Genomic DNA, 26,084 nt, shown 5'->3' with positions numbered 1-26,084 from the left:
AGTGCTTTGCACACAGTAAGCGCTCAATAAATACGATTGATTGATTGATTGATTGATTCTACCATTCTGTTGCTACTACCAGTTGGGTCCTTGTTCTTTCTATTACTCCAACTGTTTGTGAACAATTTATGTCCCCTTGTCGTCCTCCATTAGAGGATAAACTCCTTAGGGGCAAGCACCACGTTTATGCTGCTGCCGTACCCTCCCAAGCACTGAATAAGCCCGCAATAAGTGCTCGATAATAATAATAATAATAATAATTGTTAAGCACTTAGTATATGCCAAACACTGTACTAAGTGCCGGGGTAGATACAAGTTACAAGGGTAGCTACAGAGAAGCAGCGTGACCTAGGGGTTAGAGCATGGACCTGGGAATCGGAAGGACTTGGGTTCTAATCCTGGCACGGACAGGCGTCTGCTGTGTGACCTTGGACAAGTCGTTTCACTTCTCTGAGCCTTAGAACCCTCATCTGTGAAATGTGGATGGAGACTGTGAGCCCCATGTGGGACATGGACTGTGTCCAACCTGATTAACTTTTATCTACTCTAATGCTCAGTACAGCGCCTGGCACGTAATAAGCACTTTACAAATACCAAAAAAAAAAAAAAAAAAAAGAAATCAGGTCCCACACAGTGGTCACGCTCAAAGTAACGCAGTCTAAGTTTGATGGGGAACAGATATTAAAGTAAAATGGGGAAGACCGTGAGCCCCACGTGGGACAACCTGATTACCTTGTATCTACCCCAGCGCTTGGAACAGTGCTTGGCACATAGTAAATGCTTAACAAATACCAACATTATTATTATTATTATATTGAATGCCCAATTTGCAGATGAGGGAACTGAGGCTGAAAGAAGTGACTTACCCAAGGTCACACAACAGACAGGTGGCAGAGCTGGAATTAGAACCCAGGTCCTCTGGCTCCCAGGCCCTTGTTACCACTAGGTCATGCTGCTTCTACCATTGATTAATCAATTAATCAATACCATCGATTAACTGATTCTCAAAATCAGAGGGGAGAGCAACCCGTGTTCTAATGAGTCATAGTAATGGATAATTAATAATAATAATGGCATTTGTTAAGCGCTTACTATGTGCAAAGCACTGTGAGCCCACTGTTGGGTAGGGACCGTCTCTATATGTTGCCAACTTGTACTTCCCAAGCGCTGAGTACAGTGCTCTGCACACAGTAAGCGCTCAATAAATACGATTGATTGATTCTAAGTGCTGGGGGGATACAAGGTGATCAGGTTGTCCCACGTGGGGCTCACAATCTTAATCCCCATTTTCCAGATGAGGGAACCGAAGCACAGAGAAGTTAAGCGACTTGCCCAAAGTCACGCAGCCGACAAGTGGCGGAGCCGGGATTAGAACCCATGACCTCTGACTCCCAAGCCCGGGCTCTTTCCACTGAGCCACGCTGCTTCTAATACTTGCAAAGGGATGGAAGTAATTGAACCCACTCGCCCCAGACCCTAAGTCTCGCCTCATCTGAACACATCTTGGGCTTCTATTATAGTTCTCGAGCGCTTACTTAGTACACTGCATTGTTCTCAGTAGGCACTCACACTAAATGCTCCTTTTTCTGGCATCCTGGATCTTCCTTTCTGGATCTCTGGTTCATCGCCAGCCAGTCTGCCTTGTGTCCCCCAGCTAGAAGGGTGAGCTCAGGCAACCGAACCCCATCGGAATTGAGAGTGAGTGAGGGGGACAGAGAGAGAGGAGAGAGAGGGGGGAAAGGAGGGACAGAGGGAGGAAGGAAGGGAGGCCACCCTTGACTGCACTCTACACAGAAGCCACATTCCTTCGGCTCTCCCGCTCTCCCTCCTCCCCTCGCCGCCCCCATTCCCTGCCTCTCCCTGGCAGGTCTCACCTCAAAAAACAAGAAAGGAAACAGTGAGGGCTTTCTGGAGTCGGCCCCCAGAGGCCTGTCTGTGCCGGGGAGGTCAAAGAGAGGGAGGGAGGGGACGAGAGAAAGGAAGAGAAGAAAGCAGAGGGAGCACAAAGGACGGTCCACCTTTGAAGCTGTCTCTAACCGGAGGGAGAGGGGGTGGGAGTGGGTTGGGGTGGGCAGACAGGAGGCCCTTTAAAGAATGTCTCAAATGCCTGTGGAAACTAGAGAGGGATTGTATAAGTTCCTCCCCCTTTCCTCTCTATGTACCCCCTCCCATGGCCAGTCCTTTCTACCACACCTGGGGGGCCCCCAGTCCATTGTCCCCCAGTAATTGCTGGGTGTTGCCCCGGCCTGGCACGGTCCATTGAACTCCGAAGTGTTATCAGTTGCGGTTTGGGCGCCAACGCCCCCCTCTCCACCTCACACTGCACCCCACAGTCCCACCTTGAGGATTAAGGGTCTTTGTGTTGGGGAGGGGGAGACAAAATGGCAAACGGGCAGAAGTCTGGCCGGAGGGGTTGGTAGGAGGACACCTCCCTCTGGGCCGCAGGTGCCCACCTCCCGAATTACTGGCAGCGGGGAGTCGTGATGTGAATGGAGGCGGCGTAGGGAGAGTCCGGGGCGCCAGACGAGAGGTGCCACGGCCCTCCGGCCTCCCCTCACTGGGCAGGGGAGAGAGAAAGTGCTCCCCAGCCCGACTCCCTTCTCTCCCTCAGACCATTCTCTTTCCCTCGGGTGTCACCTCTCTTCCCCTTTCGGAGGAGGGGGCTAAAGCAAGGGAAAGAGCTACTGCCCTGATGGGGAAACCGAGGTTCAGTGCACTTCAGGGAGGACTGGAGTTAGACGGCCCAGTCCAGGCTTGGCCCGAGTTTAGGCCCAGCCCAAGTCTGGGCCAGCAGACGTGGTGGGAATCTATGTGTGTGTGTGAGGGAGACAGACGGAAATACAGACAGAAACAGACAGAGAGATAACCTGGAATGCTTGCTCTATGGAGGAGGGTCCAACCCTGCTTGGTGGGGTAGGGGGAGAAATGAGGAAAGAACTAAGGAAACGATGCAAACCCACTCATTGGAGTCGACAGGGAATCTGTTCCCAATACCGACCGGCCCGAGGGGGTAGATGGGTGGGTGGAAGGATGGACGGGCGAGCAGGAGGATGGACAGATGGGCTGACAGACGGGCAGGTACTCACCAGGGTCTGCAGTAGCCCCAGTATCTCCTACTCCAGACTTCTCTGCCTCCCCCGTCCCCCATCTCTTTCTTTCTTCCTCCAGAGCAGAGTTTCTCCCTCTGCCCCTGGCCCAGGGCCCTCCACTAGCCCTGCCACTTCTCCCTAGCCCTCCTCTGGGAAGATGGAGGGAGATAAGCTGACTTAGGCACTCGGGGAGAAGGGGGCAAGGAGGGTGTGGGTGAGAGCAGCAGAGCAGATAGAAGATTCCCCCGACCCTGGGAGACTGATTCTCCTTTGAACGCTTCCCTTCCTCACATACCTCTACTCCTGGGACCAGAGACAAGGACACACATTTGCTGTCTCCGCAACCCTCTCACCTCCCTTCTCCCCCACTCTTCCCACCATTTCCCTGCTTCTCCAATCCACCTCACTCACCTTGGATCCGCTGGGAGAAAAATCCTCCCTGGGGCTTCAGACTCACCAGCTCTTCCCAGAGCGGCCTCACCCGTTCCGGCCGACGCTCCCAGTCTAGTTCAGCCTGGGACTGGGGTGGTTCCACAGCCAGCCGACGGGGGCCCGCCCCAGGGTCAAGGACCAGGGCAGCCGAGCATCTTCTCTCACTTCCCTGAGTGGCTGCCTCGACTTCCCCTGAGCCAGAGGCAGAGCAGCTCCCTCCCTGAACCTTCCGTCCTCTCCCGGGCCCTGCTGGCTCAGGTGAGGAAATGGTTTTCTCCGCCCCAGGAGGTACCACTGGCCGCTGAGCGCAGAGAAATCAGAGCCTGGACAGCGTGGCCCAGCCCCTGGGGATGCTGCCCTCCCATTCTCTGCTGGCCAGCCGGCAACTAGACCTGCCCCGGCTGAGAGCTCCTACAGGCCAGGACCGGCCTCCTCGTTTGCCTTGCCAGGCCCTGTCACCTCAGCCAGGCTGGGAAGTGACCACAGGCTGACCCCAATTTTCCCAGAGAAGATCTCCCCCCACCCCTGCCCCACCCTGAGTCTGACTCCGCCAGCCCACTGACTTTCTGTCCCCAAGGTGAGACCCGAGGCCCGTTTGGCCAGCCATGACGGCTTTCTTGGAGAAAAACCTTTGTTGTCACTGGGTGATTTTTTGTTGTTAGAAAAATCCATTTAGAAAAAAAAAAACCCTTTATTCTCCGGGGACGGCGAACCCCTGCTCTTTCTTTCCAAACACTATGCGGACGGGCTCTTCCCTGCAGTCAGGTGCTCGAGAGGGAGGGAAGGCAGGGAGGGAGGGAGAGAGAAAGCGAGACCGAAGGAGAGAAGAGCTGGCGGAGCGGAGCCTTGGAGTCTGTTCTGGAGGAAGGACGGGCTAACCCACTTGTCTAGGTCAGCTGGGGCTGAGGTGTGGGGTTTCAGGGGCTGAGTGAGGCAGGGCTGGAGTTTCTCTCTCTGTCTCTCTGGGCTCCGTCCAGTCTCCCCGGGAGCGCCCCCCGCTCTGCCCCAGCCTGCATGGCCGTGAGCCAGCCAAGTCTCTGCCCAACTGCCCCGGCCCCGTGGCCTCGTTTCACTTCAGTTCGGGCCCCTTCCATCAGGGGTGACTCTCAGAGTCGACCAAGGGAGCCGGAGGGGAGGGCCGGCGGGGTGAGAGCACCCCTCTCCCACTACGTGAGGGGCTGGGGCCGGCGGGTGCGCTTGGTCCGGCGGGTGGGGGCGGAACCCACGAACTCGAAGGCCTTCTGCCTGTCGGCGTGGTTGGGGAAGGGCAGCTGGCCCTGGTAGAGGCGCTTGATGAAATGGGCCTCGCGCTGGTTCTGCCGGCTGCGGGAGGCCTGCCGGGGCCGGCCCTGCCGCGTGAAGGCCATGAACCAGCCTTCGCGCCGGGCGTTGCGGAAGGCCGTGTAGTTGTTCTCCAGCACGATCTCCGTGAACACACAGTCCTTGCTTTTCCCGCTGGGCTGGGGGAGGAGGGGGAAAGGGAGGAGGAGGAGGAGGAGGAGGAGGGCAGGGCAGGAGGTTAGAAACTTGAGGCGAGACAGGGCAGGGGCGACCAGGGCCGCTCAGTAGGTGCGAGGCGCTTCTCTGGACCTGCGGCCTCGAAACTCTTGAACAACTCTGCCTGGGAGATGGGGGTGGAGGGGCAGGGATGGGGGTGGCTTCCCCAGCGGGCGTTAAACCGGCCTGGCAACAGAAGAAGCAGTGTGGCCTAGTGGATAGAGCACGGGAATCAGGAGGACCTGGGTTCTAGTACCGGCTCCTCCGCTTGTTTGCTGTGTGTTCTTGGGCAAGTCGCTTAACTTCTCTGTGCCTCGGTTACCTCATCTGTAAAATAGGGTTTAAGACTGGGATCCCCACCTGGGACAGGGACTGTGTCCAACCATATTACCTTGTCTCTACTTGAGCGCTTAGAACGATGCCTGGCACATAGTAGGCGCTTAACAAATACCAAAAAAAACCCCAACAACAAGCCAAAATAGGGATTCTGGGAGTCTCTAGAATGTAAGATTGTGGGCAGGGACTGCGCCTACTAACTCCGTTACAGTGCTCTCTCCCAAGTGCTTTGTACAGTAAGTGCTCAATAAATACCATTGATCGACTGATTGATTGAGCCCCCGGAGGAGGGGCCAACGCAAGGACGTCACCTTAGCATCTCTCTGCAGGGAGGGGAGGTGTGGATGGATAACTGGAAGGCCGGACACGGCCTGCCCCTGAACCTGAGGCCCCCTCAGCCTGGCTTCCACTTCAGCACTGGAAGAGGCAGGCTTGGTGAGAGTCCTCTGTGGTGGGGAGAAACACGGTTCTGTAGTTGTCGATTGCAGAGAGGGAGGTAGAGCCTGAAAAGGGGCCATTGCTGGGCCCTGGGAGAAGAGTCGACTACAAAAACCCACCGGGCTGCCTAGGGGAGGGGAGGGACCGGGGGTGTTGAGGGGATGAAGGAGAGGAAGAGATCCAGGGAAAGTCATCTGCAGCCAAAGGTGGGGAGGAAGGGAGGAAGGGGCCAGGGGGCTCTGCACTAATAACAATAATAATGGTATTTGTTAAGTGCTTACTCTGCGCCAGGCACTGTACTAAGCTCTGGTGTAGATACAAGCAGATCGGATCGGACACAGTCCCTGTCCCTTGTGGGGCTCACAGTCTCAATCCCCATTTTACAGATGAGGTAACTGAGGCACAGAGAAGTGAAGTGACTTGCCCAAGGTCACACAACAGACACATGGCAGAGCTTGGATTAGAACCCACGACCTTCTGACTCCTAATAATAACAATAATGGCATTTACTAAGCACTTACTAGGTGCAAAGCACTGTTCTAGGCACTGGGGAGGTTACAAGGTGATCAGATTGTCCCACGTGGGGCTCGCAGTCTCAATCCCCATTTTGCAGATGAGGTAACTGAGGCACTGAGAAGCGACTTGCCCAAGGTCACACAACAGACACGTGGCGGAGCCGGGATTAGAACCCACGACCTTCTGACTCCGAGGGTATGTCACGCTGCTCTTCACTGTTAGGGTTTGGAGTTTGGAGGGGGAAGGGGCTGGCCTGGAGGTAGGGGGGTGGGGGCCTCCTCCTGTTTTGGGCCGCTCTGCCCAGGGCCAGATGGAGATTAAAGGCCACTTTGGGTGCCAAAGTGAGCTGCAACTGCAAAGGGCGAGTCCCGGCTGACCGTCTGGGGAAGCACTGAGGGATAGTTTAAAACAGTGCCTGCATATGGGAAGTGCTTAATTCATTCATTTCTAGACTGTGAGCCCACTGTTGGGTAGGGGCCGTCTCTATATGTTGCCCCAACTTGTACTTCCCAAGCGCTTAGTACAGTAGTAAGCGCTCAATAAATACGATTGAATGAATGAATGAATTCCACAGTCATTATAACCGAGGAGCCACCGGAAACCAAAGGCAATCCAGGCCTCTCCTGGACGGCCAGCTGGGCCAGGCTACCGCCAGAGTGGCATCCTCTGGCCCGCCTCAGGACGGCTCACGACGTGTACCCCCATGGACCCCATCCAGGGATGGGGCTGGAGGGGTGATATGGGAAGCCGGTAGGCTGGAGCGGTGCTAAAAGGGGACAAGTTGACGGTGACTATGGGGGACAGCAGGGTGGGGGGTATCCCTCCTGTCCTTAACCTCGCCAGGGCTGGCTCTCTTTGATTGTGTTATAAGCCAGCGACCAGAAGAGGGAGAGCAGGCACTGCCGAATCCCCGCTCGGTGCCTCCCCATAGGAAGGGGCCCATCGCTGCCAATCCCCTCCCTCCTGCCCGCATCCCCGCCACGGCGCCTACGTCCCCCGTGGCCTCACCTTCCCGACGAGTTTCCCCCTCTTGCTCATACAGATGTATTTGTCGCTCTCAGCCCCCTTGATGCGCACTCGGCTGCCGAAGGTGTCCGTTTCCACAATGAGCTTGGCTGCGGTAGAGTGGGGAGAGAGTTGGGAGAGACAGAGGCAGAGGAAGAGACAGAGAGAGCTCCGTCCATCGGGGTTGCCAGACTGAGTTGCCCAAACCGGGGTTCCCTCTTTCCCCACTGAGCCCCCCAGTCTGACCCGGGGGAGAGGGGCTTGGGCCCCGGACCTCGTGATGGAGGCAAGATGGGCAGTGGGCCGGCGATAGCAGGAAAGCCGGAGCTCGGGAGTGGTCTTCCTAACCCTCGACTCTCCCATCGTCATTTCTAAGATGTTAGTAATAGCACAGTGTAGAAATAATAATAGTGGTATTAGTTAAGTACTTATTTTGTGCCAAGCATGGTACAAAGCGCCGGAGTGGATACAATAATAATAATAATAATAATGGTATTTGTTAAGCGCTTACTACGTGCAAAGCACTGTTCTAAGTGCTGGGGGGATACAAGGTGATCAGGTTGTCCCACGGGGGGCTCACAGTCTTAATTATCATTTTACAGATGAGGGAACTGAGGCCCAGAGAAGTGAAGTGACTTGCCCAAAGTCACACAACTGACAATTGGCGGAGCCGGGATTTGAACCCATGACCTCTGACTCCAAAGCCTGGGCTCTTTCCATTGAGCCACGCTCCTTCTCTAAGATACAAGACAATTGGGTTGGATACAGTCCTTGTCCTATGTGGGGATCGCGGACCAAGGGGGAGGGAGAAAAGATATCGAATCCCCATTTTACAGATGAGGAAATTGGGGTACAGAGACGTTAAGAGACCTGTCTAAGGTCACACAACAGGAAAATGGCAGATCAGGGATTAGAACCCAGGTTCCTGACTCTTAGGCTGGTGCTTTTACCTCCACAGGGCCAGGCTGCTTTCCAGACGTCAACTCCGGGCCAAGCAGGAGTCCCATGGGACAACCTGATCACCTTGTAACCACCCCAGCGCTTAGTACAGTGCTTAGTACATCGTAAGTGCTTAATAAATGCCATCATTGTTATTATTATTTCCCACTCCCCCATTTCCTCCAGGAGTAGCTCCCCTTTGGGGCCCTCCCGCTCCATCTTCTCCCCTCCCCTGGCCTGAACTGAACCAAGCCCCTCGTCCACAGGCACAGACACCCCAGATTCCTCCTGCCCCCCTCAGCCTCTCTGGACACAGCCCCGGAGGAAGGGAGGGAAGAGAGGGGAGGCGGGACGGGGGGAGGCCCGGGAAGCTCCTCACCGAACTTGTTGCCGTCGTCGGCCGTGGCCGAGATGCGCCGCCCGGTGACCTGGACGTGCTTTCCGCTGGTCCGGCTGTAGAGCTGGTACTCGCGGATCTGCCGCCGGCTCAGCTGGTCGCTCAGGGCCCCCTGGTCCCTCACGTACTGGTTAAAATTAGGAGACGGGTGATTCTCCCCCTTTGCGGTTTCCAAGGGAAAAACAGCGTCAATTTGCTTTGGGCGATGCCATCGGACAGTCGGGAGGGTTTGGGGGGCAGGTCCTGGGGGCACAGCCAGTTGTCGGGGAAGGGGAGAGACGGGGTGCTTGGCCAAGGGACTAGGTTGGGAGTAAGGTCTTCATCATCCTTGCAGGTTTCGCCAACCATCTGGCCCTGGGTCTCCGTCCTAATGCCCCGGCTGATCCTCCCTTGCGAGGGGATAGTGTGAGCCCCTTGGGAGGGGCGGATGTCAGGGAGCTGTACCAAGGGCATCAGCCGTTTAAGGTGCCCACCTCGTGGGGGCTTTTCCAGCTGCCCGGTTCCCTCAGAGACTGGGGAAACCAGGGAATCTGGCTGGGCAGGGGGGCCAGGCTTCCGTTGCCAATCCCACTTCCCAAGACAGGTTCCGGGCACTCTCTCTATACTCACTCTCCCAATCCCACAACTGGGAGACTCTGAGAGTTGCTGGGCCCTAAGTTTCTGCCCCTCTAGACTGTAAACTCATAGCGGGCAAGGAATGTGCCCGCCAACTCTGTTGTATTGTTATATTATCCTCTCCCAAATGCTTAGTACAGTGCTCTGCATTCAGGAAGTACTCAAGAAACACCAATGATGGATTGATTGATTCTGCGGTGGAAAAGACCCACCTGGGACTTCGGTCAAGGAGAGGTCACCCTTAATCCCCTGGCCTTCTGCTCCTAGTTTCTCTGGGTCTCTCGGCCCCGCTTGCCGTCCCGCCTCTGCCACCTCCGCCCTAACCCTAGGTCGGACCGGGCCCCCCAACTCCAACAAATGCCCTCGAACCAAACCTCGGATCCCTAGACTGGGATCGGGGGGCAGGGCGGGGGGGAGGTGATTCCACTCCACGGGCTGTGGATGGAGAAGTCCTACAAAAAGCAGTGTGGCCTAATGGAAAGAGCATGGGCTTTGGAGTCAGAGGTCAAGGGTTCAAATCCCGGCTCCACCAATTGTCAGCTGTGTGACTACGGGCAAATCACTTCACTTCTCCAGGCATCAGTTACCTCAGCTGTAAAATGGGGAATAAGACTGTGAGCCCCACATGGAATACGGTCTGTGTCCAACCTGATTGGCTTGATCTACCCCAGCGCTTAGTAGAGTGCCTGGAATGTAGAAAGTGCTTAACAGATACCATAAAAAGAAGAAAAAGTCGTCCCAAGGACCTCTTTCCAGAGGAGTCACATGACTGGGTATCATGATCTCACTCCCCTCCTCAGATTGACCCTGCCCAACTCTAACCTTCACCCTTAACGTGCGCCGTGGCTTCATTCCAGCCCAACCTTCAACCCCGCCTGATCTATCTAGGAGTCCCTGGCTTCTCCAGGAGGGCTCTGGCTCCAGGATCGGGGTGGGTTGGGGGGGAGATGAGCAGGGCCCCCGAAACCTTCACGACTGCCTCCTGGCCTGAGCTCAGGCCTCTCCGCCCCTCTTGGCAGCCGCCTCATTGTTGCTCTCCGTTCCAGGTCAGAGGCAAGAGGCAGCCCCCCGCCCCCGCCCTCACCTCCTCCCCTCTCTCGCCACCCCCCCCCCCCCAAGCCCCACACAAAGAGAGCTCTGCGCCCCCCACTTCCCACAGCAGACAAACCCTCTCCCTGTGGGACCTTGCCCAGCTCTTTAATGTCCCCGCTGGGGACGGGGGGGGCCCGGGGACCCTCCCCTTCCACCAGGCCCTGAGACAGCTGCTTGTCAGGCAACCCCTCAAGCATGGCTGCAGCCCCAGCCTGCTGACCGCCCCATGGGGAAGCGGAGCACTTCAAGGGGGAAAGGGGGACTTCTCCACCTTGGCCAGCTCCACTCAGCCGAGCGAGCGGCTGGGCGGCCCGGGGTCACCATTGTGCTAATTCCCCTTCCAGAACAAGTTGCTTCCTGTCCCAGGTCCAGCCTTCCCCGGGCAGCCTCCCCCGACTGTCTGGCTGCCCGGCTGTCTTCCCTGGGCCGGGCCTGCCTGTGGACTCCTTGCTCTTCCCTGGATGTGTGAAGCGACGGGGCTGGGCTGGGGGGTTGGAACAAGAGGAGGAGGGAGGTGAGGATCTCTCTCCCACCCCCCCACTGCTTCAAAGGCCGATCCTTTCCCTCTCCTTGTTTTACCTTCAAAAAAGTCCCAAATGGATGTGAAGCCGGCCCGGCCTTCGGCCCTGGGAAAGCCCTCTCTTTGCGGCACGGTTCTGGACCAGTGCATTTTAATAGCTGCACTTTTATGGAGGATCACAAAAAGGGGACTGAGCGGCGGGTGAGGGGCTGAGAGGGAGCCCGAGGGGGAGGGAGGGGATGCCAGACCCCAAATCCAGCCGCACCGAGCCAGACTGCTCTGGGCTTGACCCCATCCGGCTGATGGGCTGGGAATCATCTTCATCCACGGAGGCTGTCCTGGGAAGTCCACTCTCACCCTGTCTGTCTGCCCATCTGTCCACCTGCCCATCCATCCATCCTCCTGCCTGTTCATCCACCTGTCCACCCACCTCCACCACTCTCAGAGAGACAGAGATGGAGGTGGGTGGTCAGGGATGTGTTGTGGGAGAGAGACTGGGGAGACCAGAGCTCCTCGACTGGCTTGGAAACAAAATCTAATCAGGCAGCTGGGCACTCAAAAGCATCTCTCCTGTGCCACCCCTCATCACCTCGCCCCCTCCTACCTCACCTCCCTTCTCTCCTTCTCCAGCCCAGCCCACACCCTCTGCTCCTCTGCCGCTAACCTCCTCACCGGGCCTCGTTCTCGCCTGTCTCGCCATCGACCCCCGGCCCTCGTCACCCCCCTGGCCTGGAATGCCCTCCCTCTGCACATCCGCCAAGCTAGCTCTCTTCCTCCCTTCAAAGCCCTCCTGAGAGCTCACCTCCTCCAGGAGGTCTTCCCACACTGAGCCCCCTCCTCCCCCTCCCCATCTTCCCCGCCTTACCTCCTTCCCCTCCCCACAGCACCTGTATATATGTTTGTACAGATTTACTACTCTATTTTACTTGTACCTATTTACTATTCTATTTTATTTTGTTAATATGTTTTGTTTTGTTGTCTGTCTCCCCCTTCTAGACTGTGAGCCCGCTGTTGGGTAGGGACCATCTCTATATGTTGCCAACTTGTACTTCCCAAGTGCTTAGTACAGTGCTAAGCACACAGTAAGTGCTCAATAAATATGAATGAATGCATGAATGAACTCTGGGCTCCCAGGCTGGCGGGCCGGAGGAGGAGAGTGGAGGCAGAAGGGGCTGGAGAAAGGGTGACTGGAGATGGGACAGCTGTGCCCAGTAGTGGAGTCAGAGGTCATGGGTTCAAATCCCTGCTCTGCCACTTGTCAGCTGTGTGACTTTGGGCAGGTCACTTGACTTCTCTGGGCCTCAGTTATCTCATCTGTAAAATGGGGATGAAGACTGTGAGCCCCCCGTGGGACAACCTGATCACCTTGTATCCCCCCAGCGCTTAGAACAGTGCATTGCACATAGTAAGCGCTTCATAAATGCCATCATTAGTAGTAGTAGTAGTAGTAGTAGTAGTGGCTGAGGGCGGTGAAACACTGGGTTGAGGGTAGAAGTTATACACAGCCTAAGATGACCATTACTGCTCTCCCACCCCAAACACTCACACACACTCTCTCTTTCTCTCTCTCCCCCCACAGAGCAATAAACCCCCAGATCTGACCCAGGGCACAAAGGGTCAACCCTCTCTCCCTACCTCCTAAAAGCAGCCTGGAGCGTAGGAGCTGCTGAGTGCCATCCCAGGTGTGTGAGTGTTGCGGGGGCGGGGAAGGGGACAGGGACCACGGAGAAGAAACAAGGAAAGCACTGCCTACCTGAGTTTGACAGCAGAGGCTCAGAAGCTGCACACATCTGTTTGGAGAGACAAATCAGAAACAGGGTTTGGGCTGGGGGCTGCCGGCAGTCCCCAGCTTCCCAAGCAGCTGGTGAGGACAGCCCTGCAGCCTGCTTAAGATTGAGTCTCCATCCAGCTGGGGATGGGGAGGAAACTCAGCCAGCATGCCCAGTGGGGACTTAGACTTACAGCAAGAGGTTCTGCAGCAGACAGGAGACTCTCATCGCTGAACACGTCCGTCCCCCTGGAGCACCCCCAAACTCAGAAGCAGGTACAGTCAGTCCCTGAGGTCCAAGGCGGCCAAGATCTCAGAGCCACAGGTTCTCAGGGGGAAGAGGAGGAGGATAAAGAGGAGGAGGAGGAGGAGGAGGAGGGAGTAGATGGGGGGCGGGGAGGAGGAGGGAGTTACAGGGAGAGCTGAGGTGTGATCTACCCACCTTCCAGCCCTGAAGTGTCTGTAAAGTCCCTGGCTGGTGGGGGAGAAGGCGGTGGGGGCTGCTTCCCCCCTCCCCCCAACCCTGCCTTTCTCTACATGGGGCTGGGCTGGCCTAGCACAGGAAGCAGAACAGTGGGGCCTTTCCAATAAGTGAGCTGGTTCCCCCAGTCTCTCCCATCATCCTTGCCCCTCCTTCTCCTCCTCCCCCTCAGAGTCCGCTCAGAAAGTTGCAGGGGAAGGGGGCTTCTCACACAGAAAGGATGCCTGTCCTCTGATTTAGGGACGGGAGATTGGGTGGTGAAGGGGGAGCATCGGAGGGGCCTTTTAAAGGAGGGGGTGCCCTTCTTGAGCCAAGGTTGTAAACCAGTTACATCACACTCTATGTGTGTGAGTGTGTGTGTCCCAGCCTCACCCACCCACTCACAGACCCTTGAAGTCAATCCAGAGTGGAAAAGGGAGGAAGGCAGGAGAAAGCCCGTACTTTCCCCTTTCATCTCCAAGGCTGCCTGCTGCGATCTCCCTTCCCGGAGTGGGAAGCCAACTCCGACCTGGGGGCAAAGGGTTTCTGCTCTGGCCTGGGACAGGCAGAAATGCTTATGTGCAGCCTATCTGCTCCCCCCCTACCTCAGGGCAGGCAGGCGTTAGAGGAATCAACAGAAGCAGCGTGGCTCAGTGGAAAGAGCCCGGGCTTTGGAGTCAGGGGTCATGGGTTCAAATCCCAGCTCTGCCAACTGTCAGCTGTGTGACTTTGGGCAAGACACTTCACTGCTCTGTGCCGCGGTTCCCTCATCTGTAAAATGGGGATTAAGACTGTGAGCCCCACCATGGGACAACCTGATCACCTTGTAACCTCCCCAGAGCTTAGAACAGTGCTTTGCACATAGTAAGTGCTTAATAAATGCCATTATTATTATTATTCTTTGTGCCTCAGTTACCTCATCTGTAAAATGGGGATTAAAACTGTGAGCCCCCCACGGGACAACCTGATCACCTTGTAACCTCCCCAGCGCTTAGAACAGTGCTTTGCACATAGTAAGTACTTAACAAAAACCATCATTATTAAGGGGGAAGGATGGGTACAGGAAAGGGGGGAGGGGGCCCAGAGAAGGGCAGGATGAGGCACACAGTGTTCCTATCTCCCTCGGGCCTCCAGTGGGTATATATATATATATATATATATATACATACATATATATATATATAATGGCATTTATTAAGCGCTTACTATGTGCAAAGCACTGTTCTAAGCACTGGGAAGGTTACAAGGTGATTAAGCTGTCCCACAGGAGCTCACAGTGGATAGTCGCTCTGCTGGGAGCTCTGGCTAGGAACTAGGAATTAGGACAGTTGCTTTCTGGCTCTGCTCTTAATTGGCTCTGGAGGGATGGATAGGGAACGTCCTGTCCAGGGGTGGAACAGCCTGTGGGAGAGGGGACAAGAGGATGGGACCTTCCCAGCTACATTTTGCTTTGAGATCCCAATTACCATGGACTTCTGATCAATCATATTTACTGAGCATTTACTATGTACACAGCACTGTACTGAGTTTGAGGGAGCTCACTACAACAGAATTAGCAGACATTTCCTGCCCATAACAAGCTTACAGTCTAGAGGGGGAGATAGGCATTAATATGAATGAGTAATTTACAATATATAAAGATATGTGCATAAGTGCTGCGGGGTTGGGGGTGGAGTGAATATCAAGAGTCCAGAGGTCTTTTGGACCAAGAAGGGAGAGCAATTTGGGTGAAAGATGGCTCTGGGAAGGTCTCTTGGAGGAGATGTGCCCTTTTCAAAGGGGAGGTGGCAGGATTAGGGAGTGTGGTAATAATAATTGATGGCATTTGTTAAGCGCTATGTGCAAAGCACTGTTCTAAGCGCTCTGGGGGATACAAGGTGAGATCAGGTTGTCCCACGGGGCGTTCACAGTCTTCATCCCCGGATCAGATGCCACCGTTGGGTTGAACCCCTCACCCCTCTAGGGCTCTGGAGTCTGGCCTCGTCCCCTCCCGTGGGACTGGGTGGAGCAGGAGGCGGCAAGCGAGGGGGTGGGAGCGCTTAGAACAGTGCTTTGCACATAGTAAGAGCTTAATAAATGCCATTCTTCTTATTATTAACGAGCTGAAGGTGTGGGGCAAAGGCAGAAACTCTCACCGCTGGGGGTTGGGTCTAATCCACAAACCTGTCTGGGCTTCCCTGGCAGCGGGAGGCTCTGGGCGGGGCTATTAGTGCTTAGCTGGTTAGGGGGTCCTGTGGAAGGGGGGGAGGGTGAGGAGAAGGAGGTGATAACAGGTCCCCTGATCCCTGATGGGGGGAGGGGGGAGGAGGAAAGGATGTGAGTGTGTGTCCCCTTTTATGGGGGTGAAGATGAGGTTCCCTGAGCCCCCTCCCCAACTCTGAGGGGTGGAGGGAGCAAGGCGGGGGTAAATGGAAGCCGGTCAGGGCAGGGCTCCGGAGGGGGAAAGGGGTGGGGGCTCCCTCTAACCCAGCTGGCCGAGCTGAGTGCAGCACCCCTGGGTGCCGGCCCCGCTGCCAACAGAAGAGTGCCTGTCGGTGCCCAAAGCCTGGCACCCTCCCTCCAGCCCTGTGTTCATCCTGCCCCGGCTGGCCAGGTCCCCGGGGCAGCTTGCCAGGCCCTGCGGGGAGGTTTCGTCACAGAACCTCCAACCCAGGGCCTTCTTCCACGGGAGGGCCAGAGGCTCTGGCAAGAGCCTCTTCCCCAGTCCATCTCCTGTCCTGCTCCAGGAATTCAACTTCCTCAGAACCTTCCCCACCATCCTGTGCTCCCCCGGGCCCTGGGCTGGGAGGGAAGAGCCTTGCTCTGCCAGAGCAGGAGCCCGGCCTGGCCCATGGGAAGATGGACTGCTTGTTAATTTGGTGATGGGGGGGTGGGTGAAATGAGGGAGGTGAGAAGAGAGGTGAGAACTAGCCTTGATGTTGGCTAATCCCCCCCCTCAGGGACAAGTTCACCACCCCCTGAGGGCTGTCTCACACCTACTCCTTCCTCCGGCCCTGAGGGCTGCAGGCCTGGGAAAGGGGAGGGGGTGGTGGGAGGTGGGAAACCTGCTCCAGCGGGAAAACTGGGATAGGAAGAGCCGAGGGGCCGGGGCTGGCCACGGCTTCCCCTCCGAGGCCTGGGCCGGGCCTTTGGAGAAGGGGCTGCCAAGGCCTCGCCCAGGTAGAGAGAGGGTGGCCCCAGGGCTGGAGGGGGGGCAACTCCACCCCGGCGGCCCCCCTCCCCCCCACACCTGGCCCCGTTATTGTGGTCGGCTTTGCAACCCAGCAGTGGGCCTGGGTGGGAGTGGGTGTGGATGTGTATATGGAGGAGGAGAAGGTAAGCGTCCCGGGCCAAATCCCTGTTCTGGCCGCACCAAGGCCAGGTCAATGGGGCACAATGGGGCCCCCCCGCCGTTCTCTAATCCCCTATTGTGTCCCCTATTCACGTCTGAGCTAACGCCAGCTTAGTGGGGGCCTGGTCTAGTGTGTATCCCTGCCGGCCTCCCCCAGGCCCTGCTTCCCCCTCCCTTGTGCCTGGGTAAGGATTCATGGCAGCACAGACGGGCCAACGTTGGAGGAAGCGCCGCTACGGGCCTGGGCCCGGGCCGGCTACCCAGGAATGGGCAACTGCCAGGGGCAGGTAGAGGAAGAATCAGAGACAAGTCGCACGGTTTCCCACTTGGCCCTCTGCCATGTTCACAGGTAAGGGAGCCCTGGGGAAGAGGGGAGAAGAGGTACAGGGAGGAACAGGAATAACACTACTCCTGCTGGGGGCCAGAAGGAGGGTGAAGCACCCCTTCCTCCCAGGGAGCAGGCAGCAAGCAGATGCTGGAGGGCAGGAACATTGCCCCAGTGAAGGCAACGCAGGCTCGTCCCTCTGTTGGGGTTTAGGTACCATTCCAGCTGAAGTGAGGGGGAGGGCAGAGGGATGAGAGGAGGTCCCCCCTTTCCATAACCCCTCATTTCTTGGTGGCTGTGGGTGGTTTCTTGGCCTTGCCTGATCTTTTTGCCTGCTGAGAGAAGTTTTAGGGTGCATGGTACCCTTGTCATCAGCCCAGATACCCCTCCCCACAATAAGTGCCAAGCAGTAAACTGAGCCCGGAGGTGGATATGAGCGTCAGCTAAGAGATAGCTCCTGTCCCCCTCAAGAATTACAGTCTGAGTAGATGGGAGACCAGATATTGAATCCCCACTCTACAGCTGAGGAAAGTGAGGCACAGAGATGTTAAATGACTTGGCCAAGGTCACAGAAAAGGCACAACATACCCCCAGCCCCTTTGGTCCCTCCCCACCATGGTGATTCCTACCTGCACAGGGGTGCTGACCTCCTCCACTGTGGCCCTAAGAAGAAAGTGAATGGGTGGGGGTTGAGGTGGGGTGTCCTCCCTCCTCCTAACCTCAGCTCAAAGCAGCCTTGAATCAGTCCCTCCCATTCAGGGGCCAGGAAGGGGATGGGGAGAAGTTGGTGATGCCCAGCAGTGGCAGGGGTATTTGAGCTCCTGAGTACAGCATAACTAAGGGCTTGGGAAAGTACAAAAGCAGCATGATATGGATTTTTTGCTCCCATCCACTTTACACTCTCTGAAAGGGGAAACAGGAAAATTCACGATCAGGAAATCAGAATAAAATTGAGTGTTCAATGGCAGATGTGTATGCAAGCATGCAGAGACACCCGCCTCCCCCTCCCCTGCCTTCTGAATATACTTCCAGCTCACCTCTCTTCCTCTTTCTCCAGCTTCTTCTTCTGGGACAAAGAAAGATAAATTCAGCATTCCAGTCCAAGAGGCACAGTGAAGCCTTAATATTACTACTTATGAACAGTGATATTTGGGAAGTGCTTACCCCAGTGCTTGACTTAAGATTATCAGGTCAGAGACATTCCCAGTAACTCACGGACAAGGACTACCAACTCGGTTGTACCATACCCTCCTAATAATAATAATAATATTTACTAAGCAATTACTATGTGCCAAGCACTGTTCTAAGTGCTAGGATAGATACAAGGTAATCAGGTTGTCCCACGTGGGGCTCAGTCTTAATCTCCATTCTACACATGAGGTAACAGTCACAGAGAAGTTAAATGACTTGCCCAAAGTCACACAGCTGACAAGTGGGATTAGAACCCACCACCTCTAACTCCAAAGCCCACGTTCTTTTCACTAAGCCACGCTGCTTCTTTAAATGTTTAGTACAGCACTTTGCACACAGCAAGTGCTCAGTGAATACCAGTGATTGATTTACTCAACTCAGTCCAAGGTGGAGGGAAAACAGGGATCTTATGAACCGAGTTATAGTCCAGGTAATAATAATAATGGCATTTATTAAGCACTTACTATGTGCAAAGCACTGTTCTAAGCACTGGGGAGGCTACAAAGTGATCAGGTTGTCCCATGGGGGGCTCACAGTCTTCAACCCCATTTGACAGACGAGGGAACCGAGGCCCAGAGAAGTGAAGTGACTTGCCCAAAGTCACACAGCTGACAGTTGGCAGAGCGGGCATTTTTTTTAAAATAGCATTTATTAACCGCTCACTATGGGCAAAGCACTGTTCTAAGTGCATCTGAACCCATGATCTCTGCCTCCAAAGCCCATGCTCTTTCCCCTGAGCCACGTTGCTTCTGCAGATATGGCAGAGTACTTGGTAGCTCCCAGAAGTGAAGAGAACAGAGTTCCTTCTCCATTCAACCAGCATATTCATTCATTCAATCGTATTTATTGAGCGCTTACTGTGTGCAGAGCACTGCATATCCTCCCCTCCCTCCTGCCCACTCAGGGGCAATGAAACAGCCCTGGCAAATGCCAGCCCCTGCCTTTGGGGAACTATCTAGGGCACTGGGGACCCTCCTAGAGTACAAATAGGGGCAGACTCTTGTCCCCTTCACCAGAAGTGGCTCGCTTGGCCTCCTGCCCCCAGAACTGCCCACCCAACGCAGGACCCACAGCCCACCTTGGCAATACTTGCTTGCTTGTTGGAAGCTGGACGCTTGGCTGTCTTGGGAGGAGACTCCTCCTGAGAGGTCTCCTCTTCCTCTTCTTCCTCCAGCACCTCCTCCTCTTCTTCTTCCTCCTCCTCTTCCTCCTCCTCCTCCCAGGGCACATCTGCCACCACTTGAAGAAAGGGAACCAGAAAGGTGAGGGAAGGAGCATCAGTCCCAGATCTTTTCCTCCGTCTACACCCACTCACTCCCACAGCTTCAATCTCTCTTGTGCGATGCCCTACCTCTGCAGCCCAGACCCCTCTCCTTATTGGCCTGATCGCTTCCCGGTTGTGATATTAGCAGACGTGCTATATACTGATCTTCCCCACTGCTTTGGGAAGTGTTCAAATGCCCTAGGGTTAGTTCCTGTTCAGACTTGACCCATCCCGCTCACTAATTCAGCCCTCCCACGCCCACTTTCAGGGGCTCCCTCCCCCCAGCCAAGACTCAGTACTCACTGGTGATGTCCTGGCCGCTGATGTAGACTGGGCCAGAGCCAGCCCTCAGTCTGAAAGTGACAGGGGGGGTCAGTTCCATTCCCTCCAGTGTGGCCTACAGGGGGAAGAGCCAGCAGGCAGAGCTTTGGGGGGAGGTGACGTCTCCCCAACTCTCCCCCCAACACTGTAGATCTCCAGCATAGGCCCTGCAGCTTTCTGGACACCAGGTCTGGGAGTGGTGTTCATTCAATCATATTTGAGCGCTGACTGTGTGCAGAGCACTGTACTAAGCACTTGGGAAGTCCACGTTGGCAACATATAGAGACGGTCCCTACGCAACAGCGGGTTCACAGTCTAGAAGGTGTTGGCGGTGGCAGTGGGCCCAGAGAGAAGAGGCCTCAGTGAGCTCTGCTTCTAGGGGCCGAGGGGAACTTCCACTATTTAACTCCCCATTTCTTGCTCAGAGCGAGGGCCCGAAACCAGAAGGTTACCCCACATCCTTTCCCCACTTTAGAGTTGGCTCTTCCCTCAGAACCCCTTGCTCCACCTGGTAGCAGCCTCCCTGCCCAGAAATCCCCCGCCAGAGGCCCCTACCATGGGGAGCACCGAGGCTTGCAACGTGGCAATAGGAATCCTCTTCTCGCTCTCCTCTCCCGGTTTAAGCACGATCTCCACCAGGTTCACCTCATCCTTGGCTTTCTCACCTAGACAGATCTGAGGGGGAAGAGAGGCTGGTCAGCAGCAGCCTCACAGACCCTTAATAATAATGATGTTGGCATTAAGAGCTTACTATGTGCAAAGCACTGTTCAGGTTACAAGGAGATCAGGTTGTCCCACGGAGGGCTCACAGTCTTCATCCCCATTTTACAGATGAGGTAACAGGCACAGAGAAGTAACTTGCCCAAAGTCACACAGCTGACAATTGGCAGAGTCGGGATTTGAACCCATGATCTCCGACTCTAAAGCCCATGCTCTTTTCCAGTGAGCCATGCTGCTTAATGTCCTTGGGGAGAGGATTACTTAGGGAAACAGCGTGGCTCAGTGAAAGAGCATGGGCTTTGGAGTCAGAGATCAGGGGTTCAAATCCCGGCTCTGCCAATTGTCAGCTGGGTGACTTTGGGCAAGTCACTTTACTTCTCTGGACCTCAGTTACCTCATCTGTAAGATGGGGATTATTCATTCATTCCATCATCTTTGAGCACTTACTGTGTGCAGAACACTACTAAGTGCTTGGGAAGTACAAGCTGGCAACATATAAGACTGGGAAGCCCCTGTGGGACAACCTGCTCACCTTGTAACCTCCCCAGCGCTTAGAACAGTGCTTTACACATAGTAAGCACTTAATAAATGCCATTATTATTATTATTTTAGAGAGCAAGGGCCAACCCACCTCAGCCAGCAGTCAGTCCTCCCCTCCCACTCTCCACCTGCCCCCCTACAGTGGTACCCACGGTGCGCAGAGCCAGTTGACGGTCATATTTCCCCACTGGCAGGGAGTCAAAGGTGTAACAGCGTTTCTCCTGGCTCAGCTCACAGCCTGGAGGAGAAAGCAGCAATAAGGGAAGCAGGGCTCGGGGGTGAGGAGACACCTTGTCCTTGTGACTCCTCCCTTCACCCCAACTCTCTTCTTCTGTCCCCAAACCCATTCATTCCCCTGTTGGGGAAACACTACCCAGTTCCTCCCTCTCCTCCAGCCAAGCCCCAGTGTGGAAGGCAAGGGATCAATCATATTTAAGTGTTTATTATTTGCAGTGAAGTGTATTAAGCGCTTGGGAGAGTACAACACAACAGACACATTCCCCACCCACGGTGAGCTGACAGTTTAGAAGCGGAGACAGACATTACTATGAATAGAGGCAGCCATGGGGAGGAGTCTATTCTTCTGCTCTGGAGTGGAGGGTGTTTGCCTCCAGCCCTCAGTTTCCCTCCCAGCCAGCAACACCCAGTGACCGACTCTGCTCACCCCAGATCAGGGACACTGGCTTTTCAGCCTTGCTGCTGCTGCTGCTACTGTTCAGAGGCATCACGCTGGGGGCCTGCAGAGAGAACTGGAGATACTGGAGAGGTGGAGGTAGTGACCCCACTCAAGGACAGCACTGTGCCATGGAGGGGAAAGGGGTTAGTATCCTCAGCCCCTCCTTCCCAAACCCATTTCTCAACCCGGAGAGCCCCTAGAAAGCAGGGTGAGGGAGCCACTTAGTCCCCCCTCCCTACAACAGACCAGTGATAAGGTAAACAACTTCAGACCACCACATCCTCACCCAATCTGTGGCCCAGTTTAACAAGGAAGACCACTTGCCCATCACAGCCCTTGATGTTTCCCCCCCACCCCCAAGTCCAGGGGAGGGAGCAGAGCCCTTGTCATCCCGACCTCAAGAGAAGCCTTCTCCTCTCTTTTCCACAGCTGTCTCCACCTCCACTTCATTCACCACTCGGGAGCAGACCTGCTTTCAAGGAGGCCTTATGAAGCCCATTTCGCCTACTCCAGCTGAAGGCTGTAGGCTGAAATTTAGCCTTAAAGGAGAACAGACCTTCCCCACTTACGTGTGGATGCATAGATCATCTTCTTGAAATGACCGCTGACTGACGCCTTTCCACACCTCAAAGCCTCCTATTGGCTTCCCATTTCCCTCTGCATTAAGCGAAAACTTCCTGCAATGGGCTTCAGAGCTCTCCACCCACCCTCTCCATTTTACATCTTCTTCCTAGCTAGACTGTTGACTTCTCAAGAACAGGGATCGTGTCTGCTTTGCTGTTCTAGGGCACTGCACGAGTAAGTGCTCAGTAAACAACAACAATGATAATAATGGCATTTGTTAAGCACTCTCTATGGGTCGAGCTCAGGGGCATCTACAACATAATCAGGCCAGACACAGTCCCTGTCCCACATGGGGCCCACAGACAAAAGAGGTGGGAGAATAGGTACTGAATTCTCTGTTTAATGAAAATACCGAGGCTCAGAGAAGTTAAGTAACTAGCCCAAGGTCACACAGCAGGCAAGTGGGAAAGCTGGGATTAGAACCCAGTTCTTCTCACTGCCAGGTTTGTGCTGTTTCCTTGGGGCTATGCTGCTTCTTAATGCCATTAATTGGTTGCATATCTGCTCTTTTCACCTGCTCCTCCCCAGCTGCCTCTCCTCATTCCTTCTAACCGTGCTACAATCCAGCCGACTCCAGCTCTACCTATATTCAATGTCTTTTAAAAATCCCACCTCCTCCAATAAACTGTCCCAGATTACTTCCCCACACTGCAAGTCATATAAACCCACCTCTAGCAAATATGCATGGATTTATACCCGCGCCAATAACAATATTAATGAAAACTGTCGTATAGGTTAAGCCAAACACTAAAACTCATCCTGGGATAGAGAAGAAATAGCCAGGTCATCAGATAAAGTCCATCCCGCGTGGGGCGCACAGTCTAGAGAGACTCAGTTTCATTTTAAAAATGGTATTTCAGTGCTTTCTATGTTCCAGGCACTGTTCTAATTTCTGGAGTAGATACAAGATTCATTAATTCATTCAGTCATATTTATTAAGCACTTACTTTATGCACAGCACTCTACTAAGTACTTGGGAGATAACAATTAGCAATCAATAAGTGAAATGACGTAACAATAAGCAAACACATCCCCTGCCCACAACAAGCTTACACTCTAAAGGGGATGATCACGTTGGACACCAGTCCGTCCTACATACGACTTGCAGTCTTCATTCATTCATTCAATCGTATTTATTGAGCGCTTACTGTGTGCAGAGCACTGTACTAAGCGCTTGGGAAGTACAAGTTGGCAACAGATAGAGACGGTCCCTACCCAACAGTGGGCTCACAGTCTAGAAGGGGGAAACAGAGAACAAAACAAAACATATTAACAAAATAAATAGAATAAATATGTACAAATAAATAAATAAATAGAGTAATAAACATGTACAAACCTATACACATATATACAGGTGCTGTGGGGAGGGGAAGGAGGTAAGGAGGGGGGGATGGGGAGGAGGGGGAGAGTCATCAGAACAAATAGAATTAAAGCTATATGCACATCATTAACAAAATAGAATAGTAAATATGTACAAGTAAGAGCGATAAATCTGTAGTTTTTTCCTCTAGACTACCCTGCTTTCATGTCAAGACTTGTTCAAGCGTTCATTCAATTATTTATTCTGATGACTTTGTAAATATTTTTCTACTCCGCACTCCTGTTCAAATTTAAGATTCTTGTGGACAGGGACTATGTAACCTCTTCTTGTACTTTCCCTAACGCTTCATACTGTCCATTGCAACCACTGGGCGCTCAGTAAATACCATTACTATTCCTTTTATTACTTCTCAGTAAATACCCTTACCACTCTGAATTAAGGAAGCTTGCCCTGGGTGTTTTCTACTTCTTTCCTTTCGTAGTCCTGCTGTATACCGGGTGATTGAGCAGAGAACGTGTCTACCACCTCTGCAGCCCGGATCATTTTTCCGCAGAGATGTTCAGGATAATAATAATAATAATGATGGCATTTATTAAGCGCTTACTATGTGCAAAGCACTGTTCTAAGCGCTGGGGAGGTTACAAGGTGATCAGATTGACCCACAGGGGGCTCACAGTCTTAATCCCCATTTTACAGATGAGGTGACTGAGTCCCAGAGAAGTGAAGTGACTTGCCCAAAGTCACACAGCTGACAATTGGCGGAGCCGGGATTTGAACCCATAATAATAATAATAATAATAATGGCATTTGTTAAGCGCTTACTATGTGCAGATCACTGTTCTAAGCGTTGGGGGTGGGCATACAAGGTGATCAAGTTGTCCCACGTGGGGCTCACAGTCTTAATCCCCATTTTACAGATGAGGGAACTGAGGCTCAGAGAAGTTAAGTGACTTGCCCAAGGTCACACAGCAGACATGTGGTGGAGCAGGGATTCGAACCCATGACCTCTGACTCCAAAGCCCGGGCTCTTTCCACTGAGCCACGGATATCACCCTGCTCCTCAAAAAACTCGAGAGGTCGCCCATCCACCTCTACATCAGACCAAAACTCTTGTTTTAGACTGTGAGCCCACTGTTGGGTAGGGACTGTCTCTATATGTTGCCAACTTGTACTTCCCAAGCGCTTAGTCCAGTGCTCTGCACACAGTAAGCGCTCAATAAATACGATTGATTGATTGATTGATTCACCGTTGGCTTTAAAGCACTCCACCATCTTGCCCCCTCCTATGTCATCTCGCTACTCTCCGGAAAGAGCACGAGCTTTGGAGTCAGGGGTTGTGGGTTCGAACCCCGGCTCCGCCACATGTCTGCTGGGTGACCTTGGGCAAGTCACTTAACTTCCCTGAGCCTCAGTTACCTCATCTGTAAAATGGGGATTAAGACTGTGAGCCCCACGTGGGACAACCTGATCACCTTGCATCCCCCCCAGCGCTTAGAACAGTGCTTTGCACATAGTAAGCGCTTAACAAATGCAATCATTATTATTATTATTATTATTACTACAATCCAGCCTGCATACTTCGCTCCTCTAGTGCTAACCTTCTCACCGCGCCTCAATCAATTGTATTTATTGAGCGCTTACTGTGTGCAGAGCACTGGACTAAGCGCTTGGGAAGTACAAGTTGGCAGCATATAGAGACGGTCCCTACCCAACAGTGGGCTCACAGTCTAGAAGAGTGGGCTCTCAATCTTGAGTGTCTCACTGCCGACCCCCAGCCCACATGTTGCCTCTGACCCTCCTCAAATTTGACAGGCTATTGTTCTCCCTCCACTTGAAAATCTTACTGAAGGCTCACCTCCTCCAAGAGGCCTTCCCAGAGTAGCCCCCCACCCGCCCTTCCGTCTTCTTCCATTCCCTTCTTGCGTGTACCAGATTTGCTCCCTTTGTCCTTCCCCATTCCCAGCCCCACAGCAACTGTAAGCTCACTGTGGGCAGGGAATGTGTCTACCAACTCTGTTGTACTTTTTCATTCATTCAATCTTATTTATTGAGCGCTTACTGTGTGCAGAGCACTGGACTAAGGGCTTGGGAAGTACAAGTCGGCAGCATATAGATACGGTCCCTACCCAACAGCGGGCTCACAGTCTAGAAGGGGGAGAGAGACAACAAAACAATCAATCAGTCAATCAATCGTATTTATTGAGCGCTTACTGTGTGCAGAGCACTGTACTAAGCGCTTGGGAAGTACAAGTTGGCAACATACAGAGACGGTCCCTACCCAACAGCGGGCTCACAGTCTAGAAGCACAGAACAAAACATCTGGACAGGTGTCAAGTCGTCAGAATAAATAGAAGTAAAGCTAGATGCACACCATTAACAAAATAAATAGAATAGTAAATATGTACAAGTAAAATAAATAGAGTAATAAATCTCTTCCAAGTGCTTACACAGTGCTCTGTATACAGTAAGTGCTCAATAAATATCACTGATGGATAGGGTCCTATATTTTTGTACCCTCCCAAATGCTTGGTAGCGTTCTGCACACAGGAGGGGTTCAATAAATAAATGCTTATTACCTTATTCATTCATTCTTTCATTCATTTAATCATATTTATCGAGCGCTTACTGTGTGCAGAGCACTGTACTGAGTGCTTGAAAAGTATAATT

General features: G+C 53.7%; 1 protein-coding gene across 2 annotated transcripts; it reads right to left on the bottom strand.

Annotated features, from left to right (window-relative positions):
• Window positions 1-4,638: 4,638 nt before the first annotated feature.
• FGF17 (fibroblast growth factor 17) lies at window positions 4,639-19,610 on the bottom strand. 2 transcript variants are annotated; one of them, XM_038746845.1, is made up of 8 exons: window positions 19,519-19,610; window positions 19,030-19,190; window positions 17,798-17,826; window positions 17,390-17,423; window positions 12,630-12,666; window positions 8,632-8,776; window positions 7,317-7,423; window positions 4,639-4,981 (listed from the first exon to the last, which is right to left on the bottom strand). In XM_038746845.1, the coding sequence occupies exons 2-8, from the start codon at window positions 19,179-19,181 to the stop codon at window positions 4,688-4,690; spliced, it is 798 nt and encodes a 265-aa protein (XP_038602773.1). In that variant the 5' UTR covers window positions 19,182-19,190; window positions 19,519-19,610; the 3' UTR covers window positions 4,639-4,687. The 2 variants fall into 2 exon arrangements, with proteins under 2 accessions (XP_038602773.1, XP_038602774.1); XM_038746846.1 differs by having other exon boundaries at window positions 17,798-17,823.
• Window positions 19,611-26,084: the final 6,474 nt, after the last annotated feature.

This window comes from Tachyglossus aculeatus, chromosome 5 (assembly GCF_015852505.1).
Source record: "Tachyglossus aculeatus isolate mTacAcu1 chromosome 5, mTacAcu1.pri, whole genome shotgun sequence".
In the NCBI taxonomy this organism is placed as follows: domain Eukaryota; kingdom Metazoa; phylum Chordata; class Mammalia; order Monotremata; family Tachyglossidae; genus Tachyglossus; species Tachyglossus aculeatus.
Note: the sequence above shows the minus strand (reverse complement) of the source record. Positions and strands in the feature narration are given on the sequence as shown.